Source organism: Pithys albifrons, chromosome 9 (genome assembly GCF_047495875.1).
Source record: "Pithys albifrons albifrons isolate INPA30051 chromosome 9, PitAlb_v1, whole genome shotgun sequence".
In the NCBI taxonomy this organism is placed as follows: domain Eukaryota; kingdom Metazoa; phylum Chordata; class Aves; order Passeriformes; family Thamnophilidae; genus Pithys; species Pithys albifrons.
In genome coordinates this window covers 35078890-35092749 of record NC_092466.1, presented here as the reverse complement: position 1 = coordinate 35092749, position 13860 = coordinate 35078890, and the positions used below count along the sequence as shown (strand labels likewise).

The window sequence follows — 13860 nt, the reverse complement described above, 5'->3', positions numbered from 1 at the left end:
GCGTGTTTTGGTCTGTTCCTGCTTTTTTTGGGCGCCTTCTCGGTGTGTGTTTTCCAACGATCCGGTCTCTGCAGTCGGCGTGAAAAACATGCGATGCCACAAAACCTTCAGTAAAATCTGGATTTTGGGTTTAATTTATGTGTTCCTTTCCTCTTGTTCTTCTCACCAACCAAGAACTGTCCTCCCTTTCCTTGGAAAATGTAGTGGACCTTGAAGTGCCTTTACAGGTGTAAGAGATGCTCTGAGTCCTTTCTGTGCACACACAGCATCTCCTTGTCCAGGATAATCCCATACTCCCAGCTGGGCTCCTTTACCTCCTGCCTGACACAAATCTGGCTCATTTTCACTGGGCTCCTGGTTCTTTTCAGCTTGTCTATTAAGTACTGCAAGCACTGAATTTAGGCAGTGTTTTCCAAAATTGGCTGGATCTGAGACCACCTGGCCCTGCCTGCCCTCCCCTGTTTTTAGCCATGGTAATTAAGATTGGCCACGCACACCATCAGGAAGGATTGGAGCTTCTGAGGGGAGAGGAATTGTCTGGGAAACTCAGCATCAGAAATTACTTGCAGAAAGTCTCGAGTATAAACCAAAAAAAATTTTAAAAAGGGAGGAAAAAAGTGAAAGGACAATCTAACCAAATTTTTCCAACCAATTTGGTGTGATTTGGACACGGCAGCTGCAGCTTGTGTTGCCCTTCCAACATTGCTAATTTGGAGCTTTGCATCCGGACCAATCGGAACCCTCTCGAACCTCTGGGGTTGGCAGAGCGCAGCCTGCCAGGTGGGTAAGCCTTGTCCTTTCTCTTTTTGTAGCTGAGCCGTGCTACTGTTCATGACCCTGAGACTGGGAAACTGACCACAGCACATTACAGAGTCTCTAAGAGGTAAGGGAACGTCTTCCCAAGGGATTCCCTGTCCGAGGAAGTCTGTTCTGGGGCTGTGCTGCTTCAGCGCTGAATGCGGGGCAAGGATTGGGCGTGACTTCTCTGCCTTAGGCTTCCTTTAGACAGTGGCCCAAGTGAGCTGAGCTGGCATAAAGAGCATGTGGTCTGCTGGAGTAGGGATTGATTGGAAATGGTTATTCCAAGGTGGAAGTGCCCTCTTAGGCAGAGCATGGCTTGTCTGCTCCAACTAACATACTAAACGTGAGTGTGGGGCTGTGCTGACACTCACAGTGCAACAGGGACCTGCTGGCTCACCTCTGCTCCTAAACCTCCTTACATCCATACCTGCTTACAGCCAGGAGCTGCTGTGATTCCTGGGAATGCTGCAAATTAAAGCCAGGTGGTGACTCTGAGGGAGTTCCCTGTCGGAATGATGGAATGGAGTGGCTGCTTTACTGGAAGCCCAGTGATCTTTCAGTTGCTTTGAACAAACCCCCTGAAATGAGAATAGTCTGTAGCTTGAGGGCTTTTAGTGAGCTCTGGATTTCTTAGCAAAGCTGAAGTTGCTTCCAGACAGCAGATCACAGGAAGGTGATTGATTCAGGAGTGATATTATAAGTCGTAGAAAAATTGGAGCTGAGGTCAGATCCTTAAGGTCACTGCTGTTAAAAGTTGAAAACATTAATGTTTATGCTTTGGAGACTGCCTTGCACCTTTGCAGGATGGGGGTCTGTGTCCTCATGGGCACACACAGGTAGTGGGAATCCTTTGGGAATGGTCTGTTTGCTCCTTAAAGCTGCCCCCCCAGAGCACTGTAGGAACATTTGTCTTCCTCTTGGTCACGTGTTGCATTTAAATTTTGGGTTTGGTTTTTAATGTTCAAGTCTGTCCCTGTCTTACCTACCTTGGTTGTTTGTCATTGCCTATTGGAAAGGCAGCATTTATTGAGTCTTGGGGTTTGTCCTCTGTGCCAGCTCTGGGGCATTGCTGAGCAACCTCCTCCATCCCCTCATGGTTTCTGTCAAACTTGATGTGCTCATATGAGGAGCTGCAGAGTCAGATCACTGATGGAAATTGGGATGCATAATTGCCCCCTATTTAAATAGCTGAGCCTTAGTAAAAGAACTTTTTATTTAGAGTTGTGATTTTCCTCAGTAGGAAGTGTTATGCCCCGAGGTACTGCAGCTGCTACAGTCAGAAAAAACAGCACAAAGCACCACCCAGCATTGGAAGCCAAGTAAAAAGCTGGGATAGAGCTCCTGGCCAGCTCCTGGGGAATGGGACCTTAAATACTTAAGGTCTGGCTCTTAGAAAGGTGGCACTGTGGCACTTCCTTCCAGTGCACCGAAGCAACTCCCAAAAATTAAACCAGATCTTACTGAGCTAAGGTTTTAAATCCAGTCTCTCACTGGAAACTGGAATTAGAATTGTGAAGAAACACCCAAGAAGTTGGGTAAGACCATTTTTTGAGGGTAGAACAGCCTTGAGAGTGGAGGGGGACTGCCCTTCTCCTGCTTTCCCTTGCCTTTGCCTTCCTCCATGTGCAGATTTCCAGGATGTGTGGGGACTTTCCAAGAGAACTCCACACCTAAATCTGGAGCCGGAGTAGAAATCCCCCAAGAGCCCAGGGCAGCCCAAGTTAGAGGGTCTGTGTTACTCCTGCTGGAAACCTCTTTCTCCTGGAGCTGGTTTGGATTCCAGATGAATCATTGCTCCTGAAACCCAAAAAATGCTGGCTTTATTTTCTCACTAGATGACTGCTTTCCCCCTTCAAACATTCCTTCCCAGCAAATGCCCTCCTCAATTACAGCATTCCTGTCTCTGAGAGCACCACTGTTCCCTGGGTGGGACGTGGCAGCCTCTGTCAGCAGGGGCACCTTGCCAGCAGCTCCAGAATAAACCCACCCACTCACACACTGCTTTGAAAGATAAAAACTGCCTTTTCTTGCCCCCCTCTCTCCTCCCAGCAGGCAGCCAGAGCTCGTGGAGCACGTAATGGTGAAGTTTCCACTGCAGAAATACCAGTCTGGGCTTTTATTTGCTGCCTGGTGCGTCTCTGCTGGGACTATTTTACACACCAAGTGCATTTTAGGAGGCTTTGAAACACAAATGCCAGTGTTTTGTGTGGCCAGTGCAGTGCTAGAATGTACAGTCCACTCCTAGACTGAGCTCTGCAGCTGAGGGGCTGAGATTTTGGAGTCTCTTTGTGCTGTGGAGAGTTGTCTGGGTTTTTTCCTAAAAGATATTGCTTAGTCCAAAATGATTTCTCTCTATAAAAATTCTGCTGTTAAAAATCTTCAAGGTGCATCATGCAGAATTACGAGACATTTTTGTGGCTGCCCCATCCCTGAAGTGTCCAAGGCCAGGCTGGACAGGGCTTGGAGCAACCAGGATAGTGGGAGGTGTCCCTGCTGGAAGGAGATGATCTTTAAGGTCCCTTCCCACCCAAACCATTCCATAATTCTGTGAGGAAACGTGATTATTCCTGTCTGTTTGTAAGGAATGTATAAACTGTGGGTGTGGGGAAGAAGCAAAGCAACCCCCCCAGTGTGAATTCAGCATGTTAATGAAAGTATTTTATTTTTTATTACATACTGAGTTCAGGGGTGTCTTTACAAAGCCAAATGGGTCAGCAAAACACTAAACCTGTGTGGGCAGCAAATTTGGGGTGGTAGTTATTAAGGAAATGCCACCTCCTTCTGTAAGTGAATCAGTTGTATATGGAACTTCCCAGAAATAAGGCTGTCCCTTTTCTGTTGGGAAGTTGCTGCCCACAGTGGACCGGGAGGTGTCACAGTGCCCGTGGAGCTGAGCAGTGAAGTTGCTTCTCTGCAGATGTCCCTGGAGGAGCAGAGCTGTGTGTGTTTACTGACCCACTGAACCCTGAACTGTGCATATATTAAAAGGAAAAAAGGTTTCTGAGCACCCTTGAAGGGTGTTAGTGCTGCATCTCCTACGGCTCTGCTGAGGGGAACTGCCAGTGCTGCATCTCCTACGGCTCTGCTGAGGGGAACTGCCTCTTTTCCAACAGACAGGAGCAGGGAAAATCCTCCTCTGTGTGCAGAAATGGCCCTGAATGAGGCAGAGACTGACTGGGTGTCAGCAAGGGACCAACCGAGATGCCAGAGGAGGGAATGTGGCACAGATGGGAATGTTCTGGGACCAGGCAAAGCAGGTTTTGTGGCACTGATGGGGTTAAATCCCCTACAACTCCTCAGCACTCCAGGCCTCCCCCAGCTCTGCTCAGCAGACAGGCTGGCACTTGGAATGTGGTTTCAGTTCCCTGTTCCTCCACCTTTCATAGACTTCCTTTGTATCCTCAGGCAATTAATTTTATTTTTAAGATACATACAGTATTTCCCTTCCTGAAAGGCTGCCATATCCTGCCTGTCAAAGCATTCACTGCCCCTCTGAATAACCCACAGAGCAGGAATGCTTCGGGTTTGGCGTTCTTTGGGTTGTTTTCTCTGGTATTTTCCCCTCTAAAGCCTTTATGCACAGACTGGACAGAGGCAGCTGGAGCTGCTGGGTGTGTTGGGGCTCTTTGTGTGCTGACTGTGAGGTTGGGGTTGCCTGTGAGTTCCTGCCAGCACGGCTGCTCCGGGGGGTTTGCTTTGGGAAGCGCTTCATGTACAGCTTCATGTACATCCTTCTACCATCTGACATCAAAGCAGGATGTGCTGTAACCCCTCCTTGTACTAACTGTGCAGAAATGGATGGGTCTGTCTCTGTGTCTGCATGTCTGCCTTGAGGAGTCTGGTTTCCTTTCTCTGTGGTTCATTTGGCATCGAAACTTTGGCTCGTAGAGATTCTGTAACCTGTGTCAGTGCCTCGTGTCCTGTGTCATGCTGCTGCTCCTCCCAGGAAAAGGATCTGGGGATTTAGATTTTTTAATGCAAATTAAAGAAGAAAAACTTAATTTAGTAGAGATGTGAAAGTTCATTTAATCAAAAATACTGTGATGCTGCTACTGATGGTTTCCAGCTGGGCTCAGAGCACAGGGATTTCTGTCCAGCAGGAACCACCAGTGAGCCCAAAAGCTGAGTCAGCTGCTGGGAAAAGAGGCAGAACTCCCTGTCTCCATTTTCCTGCAGAAAAGGGGGGAAAAATGACCCCTAAATCATCATCATCATCCATATTAATGACTAGCAGGGGCTGCAAGGTAAACAGAGAAGAGCACAGGTAAAATAAAGGTGGCACGGGATGAGTAAAGCAGCCAGAAAACCAGGCATGGGGTGAGCAGGTGATAAAAAAGAAAAACACAGTAATTTTAGCCAGAAAGTTCTGTATATAGTAGGAGGCAAACACTTTGAAAGGTGCCTTTGGAACTGTGGCCTGACCTTTCACATTTATATATAAAAAAATAGGTTGGCTTGAGGGTTTTTCCCCCTTAAAAATAATTTTGTACCCCGAAGCACGTGCTAAACAGCAGATTTGTAATGGGCTGTTGTGGTAGAAATTGCTCAGTGGGGAATTTGGGAAAGAACTGAAAGCATTATTGAATTGTCGTCAGGGTGGTCTGTGGTAGCACTGCACAGGTAAGTGATGTGAGGGGCAGAGCACAGAGCACTGGCCTGGGGGTGTGACACATGGAGGGGCTACAGACACAGGAGGGAACTCACCTCTTCCTTTGCCAAGTGTTGATTCAAAAGGTGTCACCTGGATAAGCTGTTTGGAAGGGGTGAGAGCAAAACCTGTTTGTGCCTGGTTGAGGAAACAGCTCGAAGCAGATTCTCACAGTTGGGAAGGTTTCCTTCAGTCCCGGGGCAGTCAGAGCCCCTTCCCCAGTGCTCTGAGTGTTCTGGCTCATTAAATTCAGGCCATGTACTGTGGCAGTATTTCTTGGGTGTCAGGCTGTCAGCACTGCCCTGGGGTGCTCTCAGTGTCACCCCCCTCGCTGTCCCCACAGTGCGTGGCTGTCGGGCTACGAGAGCCCCGTCGTGTCCCGCATCAACACCAGGATACAGGACCTCACAGGCCTCGATGTCTCCACAGCAGAGGAGCTGCAGGTAACTCTCAGCGTGGGATGGGGGTGCATGACAGCCAGCATTTCACTGTGGGTGGCTCAGGTGGCCACAAAAGCTCATTTATTTACAGGGGGAAGAAACAAGGGTGTGTTTGCAGAGCAGCCTGTCAGTGGGAAATGACTTTCTGGTGCTGGAGGGAAACTGGGATAACTCTGAGGAGAAGTGGATGTGTAATTCCTTTTTATTTGTACAGCTGAGCCTGAGTTTCACTGCTGCAGGGCCCAGCTTTGCTGCTGGGGTGGTAGTTGAGCTTGACTGGTACTTAAGGAAGGCCAGCAGCGTGTCTGGTGCCCCTGTCACAGGGGAAACACTGGCTGGAGGTGTAACTTCAGTACAGGGTCACTTAGAAGTGCTTTTATTCATTTGCCTGAGGCCTTTGAAGGAGCAGCTGCTTCACTGACTGAGCAGAGTGTGAGTCCCTGGAGAGCAGGACACCCAGAGAGGGGCTCTGAAAGCTGCTGTGCTGCTGCTCACTCTGCCAGGACTCCTGGGGATCAAACACCCAAGGATCTGGTTGAACACTGAGGTTATTTTGTATAATCAGTTGGCAAGGACAGAGGATCCTCTGTATTGACATATGGTGATCTAAACTTGAATGATGTAAAAGCACCATGACATGTTTTGAAGAGAAGAGAGGTTGAAAAATTTCTATAGAGGAAAAATCCTTTTCTGCCCTGGGAAGTACCAGATTCCTTACCTGGAGCTGCATCTTGCTGCTCCTGGAGCTGTCAGGAGCTTGTCATTTCCTGGGGTTTGGTGTTTCCAGCTGCTGTGTGGAAAGGCTGCAGGGGCAGCCACATGTGCCTGGGTAAATGCTGCCTCACTAGAGCCTGTGCTTCTCCTCTCACTGTAGGTAGCCAACTACGGCGTAGGGGGCCAGTATGAGCCTCATTTTGATTTTGGAAGGGTAAGTCCTGTTCTATCTTCACCTCTTTCTTCTTCACAAGAGCTGTGTTTCTCTTTTTCAGGTGGCAAATTATGGAGTGGGAGGACAGTATGAACCCCACTTTGACTTTGCACGGGCAAGTAAAGAGCTGGAGGAGAGCTAGTCACCTGGGGAAGCCTCTGGCTGGGCACACTCTCTGTTCTTCCATGTCTCTTAAATTTTGTAGCTCTTTTCTAATCCCTGTCAGTGGACAAAGCCCTCTAAACCACCAGCTGAACCTGTGCAGGTTGTTGACTCTAAGCAGACTCCTGAAAAAAGGAGGGAACTGGAAAAATCCTGCTGAGGTCTTACTCCCCATCCTTATTTTTTTTAATTTGATTTAAATGCCCCACCTGTTTCTATTCCAGCTGAAATTGTGGACTGATGAAATTCAGTTGGTCATTTATTGGGCGTAATTCTGTGTGATTTAACCCCTTTGGATTAACCTTACCCTGCCAGTCCAGGCCACCAGCCCTCAGTCAGGATCTGTGCACATGCAGGTGATGAACAGGTTCTGTTTGGGAATGCAGAGAGTGCTTCCTGGAGAAACCATTGCTGGAATTTTAGTGGTCACAGGGGGTGGGCTCTGGAAATGGAGGTGTGACAAAAATTTGGTATCAAAATGGGGTGTCTTCTTGTAAGTCAAGTGATAAACAGCTCTTAGTTCCTGGTTTGTCACTGAGGCTTCCTCCCTCCTTCCTTCCCAGCTGGAATCCGGGAGAGGTGGAGTGTGGTGGGGAGGGTGTCACAGCCCTGAGGCAGGGATAGACCTGACTCCCATGGAAAGCTGCAGGAACAGCTGCACAGCCCCTCTGGATGTTTACTGGCACTCTGGAATTCCAGCGTGCAGGGAGAGGGGCAGGATGTGGCAGCTGGGCCAGGGGGAACAGGCCTGGCACCTGCAGCTCCAGTGCTGGGTGGGAAGGGCTGGAGCAGGAAAGGGGATGGAGCACCCTGAGGGGGCAGAGCGTGCCTGGGGCACCCCAGGGACCCTGGGACTAAGAGAGGCCCTCCCTGACAAGGGCAAGGGGGATGAGTGTCATTAAATAACTGAGTTTGCTGGGAAGAGGATTTACAGACTCAGACAGTACAGTTGTTCTTACCCGTTTGCAGTCTGGGCTTCTGTCCTACAGAATTTTGAACTGCCTGGTTCATTTGAATTAATAATTCCCTCCTATGCATTCTCCCCTCCTTCCAAATGGAGGGGCTGAGTGAATTCTCCTGCATGAGTCTGTGGTGTGCTGCTGGCTCAGCAGCTGTGTGTCATTGGCTTCTCTCAGCAACCCAAATGAAATGCTGATGGAATCTGCTTGCTTTTGTTCACAGAAAGACGAGCCAGATGCTTTTAAAGAACTGGGAACAGGCAACAGAATTGCTACTTGGTTGTTTTATGTAAGTGATACATTTCTGTCCTGTGCTAGTGCCAAAAACATGTCACTGCATATTCTGTACTGCTGAGAGATTTAATTCTGCTTTTTTTCATTATGAGTTTTTACTGAAGTGACTTGCAAATGAGGCAGCCACTAACTTTGGGGTAATACATGCAGGGTTGCCTTCTTACCCAGACCTTGCGGTTCCTCCCTGTGTTTTAAGGAGGATTTTCCCCCAAAGCTGAGCATCAGCTTAAAATTATTTGCCTGGCTGTTCATTTCTGTCTTGCATCAGTATTTACAGCCTGAACTCTGGAGTGGGAGGGACGGGGCTGGGGTTGCACTGACGGGGTTCAGCCTTTTTAATTAAGGGAGGTCTAAGTAAACTTCTTCAGTGACCCAGTTCTGTTTTAGTGAAATGTGAGGCTGTACCAGCCCGGGCTAACCTGCCTTTGCTCAGCTGCCTTTCCCCACCTTTCAGATGAGCGACGTGTCAGCAGGGGGAGCCACGGTCTTTCCTGAAGTAGGAGCCAGCGTTTGGCCCAGGAAGGTGAGCAGGGATTTATCCACCCACTCAGAACACAGCACAGGCACGAAGGAAGCTTTAAAGTGAACCTTTTGGCCAGGGAAAATCAGGGCAGTGTTGGTGGCAGCACAGAGGTGCTCTCAGTTCTGTGCAGTGCTGGGGATTCTGAGGGCCCCACAGTCCTGTTTGGACTTGGCTGCTTCTAATGCAGGCTCTGCAAACATTGAAGTGCTCCAAAACACATCCTGAAAATACTCACATCTCTCAGTTGGTTTAGTCTCGAGGGAATTCTCCCTGGAATGTTGTGTTCCTTCACAGAGGGTCTCAAATAAGGTCTACCTTTGCTGGCCTGCTGCTCGTTTTCAGTAAGTCATCTTGTTTTCTAAAACTGCTCAGGGTTGAATGAAACTGGCCTGGGGTTTGAAAAGAAATAAATAGCCAAGTATATACAGACACAGTAACTCAAAGGAGACTCATTCCCAAGGAAGAAAATGCCAGAATATCAAAAACAGCCTTCAGGTTACAGGAATCTGAAATACAGATGCACCTACCTGTTTTATGCTTAAGAAAGGTGGTGCTCAGGTGTGTGCTGTACTGAGCAGGATGCTGAGGCTTGCCCTGCCCTTCCAGGGGACAGCTGTGTTCTGGTACAACCTCTTCCCGAGCGGAGAAGGCGATTACAGCACCCGGCACGCAGCCTGCCCAGTGCTAGTGGGGAACAAGTGGGGTAAGTACCTCCCTGGGCTCTGCTGGGGCTGGCCTTGGAGTCCTTTTGCCTCTGCACTTCATGACAGAATAAAGAGCAGCCAGACAGTCAGTTCTTTATAAAGAAATCTGTTAATTTACTTGATATACTTGATCTCTCTCTATATATGTTAAATATATTCTACATGGTAGCACACTACATGTATAAAATACATGTAATACTGTATCTCTTTAGGAGTCTTGTAGTTTTGAAATTTTCTCCCCTCTTGTATTTATTAGACCAACTTCCCATTTGTGCACAGCAGGGGGTTGGAACAAGATGACCTTTAAGGTCCCTTCCAACCCAAACTATCGTGTGATTCCATGATTAAAACCCTTCAGAAAATTAGGATAATCCTGTGCTTAACCAAAAGCTGGCCAGGAGCATATTCAGCTTCAGCAGGAGAGCAGTGACCCGATCCCTTTGTGTCTTTGCAGTATCCAACAAATGGCTGCACGAGCGGGGGCAGGAATTCCGGAGGCCGTGCACTTTATCGGAGCTGGAATGACGCGGAGCCGTCGCTGTCCCTGTGTCTGTCTGTGTCAAATGCACATCTCCAACAGTTTACAACTGACTAACACTCCACCACAGGTTCAGTCCCCACCTGTGCCCGTGTTCAGCTGTGGACAGGACAAACGTGCTTTTGGTTCCCTTCCAATACCCCTCCGAGGTTCCATGAACAGAAAATATTGAGGTTTATGAGTGTTACCAAAAAAAAAAAAAGGACAAAATACAGCTGAGGGCCACAACTACTGTGGTGTTGTGTGTGGTGTTCCTGTCACCATCATCCCTCTGAGCAGTGGTTGTCCAGACTCCTCCTCACAGCGCAGGGGTGGGATGATTTCACGGGAGGGCTCCCCTCTAAGGACTGCTGAATTAAACCCATTCCTGTTCCTCAATTCCCAGACATGCAGCTCCCTGCTTTCCCAGAGAACTGCAGGTGTGCTTTGTGTTTCTCTGGAAAACAGGTTACTACCCTGTTTTAACCTGTATTTCCACTTCCACAAAAGCCCCAAATTTTTAAACTGTCTTCCTTCCTGGCCCCTGTGTGGAATTTGATTCCTCACCTTGCCAACACAAGCCAGCAGTTCCCCAGGCACAGCCTGACAGCACCCCCAGCCCACCTTCCCCCTCTGGAATGTTTGTCCACGTGAACAAATGCTGCCTTTGTTCTGTCCCAGCAGCCAACTCTTCCCCTGCTCCTGGGGATGGGGACAGTCCCCTCCTCACTGATCCAAACAGTCGTGCCTTAGGACACTGGAATTTCAAACTGGTGAAGAGCCTTCAGGTGCTGAGGTGACACAGAGTCCTCGTCCCCCTCACAGCTCTCGAGGTTTCCTGAGAAACTGTCACCCTATTTATAGTCCTGAACCTTTTTTAGTTGCAGGTCCACGAGCCCTTTCCCTTCTGCAGCAGGATTTTTAGCAAAATACCCAAATACTCCACTAGCATGAGGACAGAAATCAAAGGGAGCTGCACCTGACTCTGCCTAAACAGTCCAATTTTCTGGATGATGATGGTTTTACTGATTAGGGGTCAAGCCTGAAGTCTTCACCAAGGAAAAAATTCCAATTTTGGTTTATTGGGTTTTCTGCCTCAATAAAAGTCTTGAAAACAGAGACAAAATGTAAACAAAACCAATTGTTAACATGTTAGAAATACCTCTGGAATGCTGGGAATGCAGTTGAAGGTACTATAGTTGGAGGAGCAGAAGACACTTTAAGGTCTTTGCTGGAAAATATATAGTTAATTCCTACTGAGCCTGGTAGCAATGGGACCCACAGAACTGTTCAGCCTTAGCCCTGCTCCTTCCTGCATTTTGCCTGTGCTTGTGGCACAGGGGAGGCCAAGTCCACCCAGCCCCTCAGAACACAAGTAAGAGTCTCACATCTGTCCTGCTCCTTCATTCCCAGCAGCTGCTGCACCAGAGCAGGAGCTGCTCGAGATCAGTTCACCCCAGAACTGGGTAAGCAGAGCAGATCTTTGAGCATTAAACTGTAGTCATTAAAAAACCCCACATAGCCTTTCTGCCTACCTGAGTCTTCTCCATTCCTATCCATGGTTTTCTTCTTTGTCCTTCCCACCTTTTCCTTAAGCTCCATGGCTGCAGGTAACTCCTGCCACTTCCCTGCAAGGATACAATGAGCAGTGTGGGGTTGGGCATCTTGCCTTTGGGGTATCCATAAATGCTTGTAGGGGAGCCAGTCCCACACAGTGAAACTGAAACCCCTGAATTGCCACCATGAACAGATGTGGAAAACAACATCTGGGCTTGCTGTTCCCATCTCTGTTCACCCAACACAAGCTGGAGTTGGGGAATTTTGCTCAACAGTTCCCTCCCTTACCTCAATACCAGGGACTCCTTCCAGTGATGAACAGCATTTTAAGGAGGGTCTCTCAGAGGCAGTGCCTGGGGAGCAAAAGGGGTTTGGTGCATGAAATTTTAAAGCAGTGAACTACTCCAAGACAATTCTTCAGGAAAGAAAAAGAATTTGGTTTTAACAGTAGAAAATTTCACTTGATTTAAAAAAAATACCTGAAAACTAAACCTCCAGTCTGCTGAGACACTCCAGGAATGTTCCAGATTATGACACAAGGATCACTTCATATTTTCAAACTGCAGACACTCCCTCTCCCCTGCAGTAGTGTCCAAGCATCCAGTGCTGACTAAGGGATTAAATTGGTGCTGCTTTCTGCCTTACCCCCATCATTTCTCAAAGGGCTTTTGGATCCCGAGTGTGGCTCCTGTGTGAATCTAGTTTTGTATTAGAGATGATTGAAAGCTGTTTGGCTCACAGTGACTGACAACTGAGAAACTGCCTTACTGTTACATTTTTTTTGTAATAAAATTTTTAATGTAAAAAAAAAAACGGGCTTAAAATAAAAGCCACTGCCATCAGCAGTGAGAAATCCTCCACATCCAGCTCTCCTCGTATGTGGCTGCTGTGAAGCTGATCACACAGGGGTGTGTCACCATGTGTGGGAACTGAGCTCATGTGCTGCCCTTCAGCACCTCGGGGTGCAGGAGATGCTCCTCCCACAGACTCCTGCTGAACAGCTTTGTGTCTCGGTGGGGAACACACAAAGGGAGGGCAGATAACGCTGGGCTGAAAGCTCTTTGTGCCAAAAATCCAGGGAAAGGAGCTGAACTGCTCCGGGGGAGGAGTGAGGCTCAGCCTTTGTCCCCCAGTGCAGGGATGTGTGGCAGAGGCTGGTGTGAGGTTTAATAACCACACCATCAGGCACAGCAAAGGGGCAGCTGCTGAGAGACCCTTTCCCAGCAATGACACATCTATTTCCTAAAGCCAGAGGTCAAACAACCACTTACTCTGAATAGTTCCAGGGGAAAAGAAAGCACCAGAGACTCCAACAGCACAATAGGAAGACCAAGCACTCACATGTGGGAAGGTCAGGCTGAGTCTCCTGTGACCAAAACCTTGGTGGTTTGTACCCCACAGCCACTCCTGGGCTCCAGCTTAATTCGTGGCCATCAGGACTCTGCAAGAGGCACAGCAAGGGCTGGTTAGAAGCCTTTGATCCTTCTGCCTGTGGAATGGAGCCTTGTGCTGCTGATGGAGCACTTGGCTCACAGGTGGGGAACCAACCACCCATGGGCACAGCTGATGTGCTCACACATTTGGCACACACAGGATAGGAAGTGAGTCCAAGTCCACCAGTGTTGCTTTATTTTGGAAAGGGATTGGATTCCATGCCCAGCCATTCTGTTGCCATGCCCTGCTCAGCAAGGCAGGCCTTGGCCCCCTCCCATGGAGGAAGGGAAGGGCTTTGGATCAGCCCTGTGCTATCCCCAACCAGAGCTCAGGTTCTGGGGCTCCCCAATATCCTACCTGGGCACCTGGGGCTCTTCTGGCACAGCTGCACCCAAGCCATGTCCATGGGGCATCTCAGGAGGAACCCCACAAGGGCAGGGACCACAGCAGCTGCAGCTGGAAAGGCAGGAAAGGGTAAGGGATAGGGAAAAATGCCTGTGAATGTCACAGGGCAGGGGTGAGGTAAAGGCAAGGGTCTGACAGTACCATAAAATCCCAGAATGGTTTGGGTTGGAAAGGACCTTAAAGATGATCTTCCACCCCCTGCCATGGGCAGGGACACCTCCCACCAGCCCAGGTTGCTCCAAGCCCCATCCAACCTGGCCTTGGACACTCCCAGGGATGAGGCAGCCACAGCTTCTCTGGGCAGTCTGTGCCCACCCTCAGGGGAGAATTTCTTCCCATACAATCTCCTAAACATACTCTGTCAGTTTAAGACCATTCCCCTTATCCTGTCACTCCAGGCCTTTGTCCAAAGTCTCTCTCCAGCCTTCCTGGAGCCCCTTTAGGTACTGAAAGGGGCTCTAAGGTCTCCACAGAGCTTTCTCTTCTCC

The 13860-nt window shown here is 48.9% G+C and overlaps 1 protein-coding gene across 3 annotated transcripts in view; it reads left to right on the top strand.

Annotated features, from left to right (window-relative positions):
- Positions 1-12395, top strand: part of P4HA1 (prolyl 4-hydroxylase subunit alpha 1) — a 28752-nt gene extending 16357 nt beyond the window's left edge. The window contains exons 9-15 of one of the 3 annotated variants that reach the window (XM_071564362.1): positions 813-883; positions 5793-5892; positions 6879-6932; positions 8162-8227; positions 8687-8755; positions 9362-9458; positions 9914-12395. In XM_071564362.1, coding sequence (XP_071420463.1) covers positions 813-883; positions 5793-5892; positions 6879-6932; positions 8162-8227; positions 8687-8755; positions 9362-9458; positions 9914-9984 — 528 coding nt within the window. In that variant the 3' untranslated portion in view covers positions 9985-12395. Of the gene's footprint in view, positions 1-812; positions 884-5792; positions 5893-6763; positions 6818-6878; positions 6933-8161; positions 8228-8686; positions 8756-9361; positions 9459-9913 lie in introns of all 3 variants that reach the window. The other 2 variants (XM_071564360.1, XM_071564361.1) reach the window with 2 other exon arrangements.
- Positions 12396-13860: the final 1465 nt, after the last annotated feature.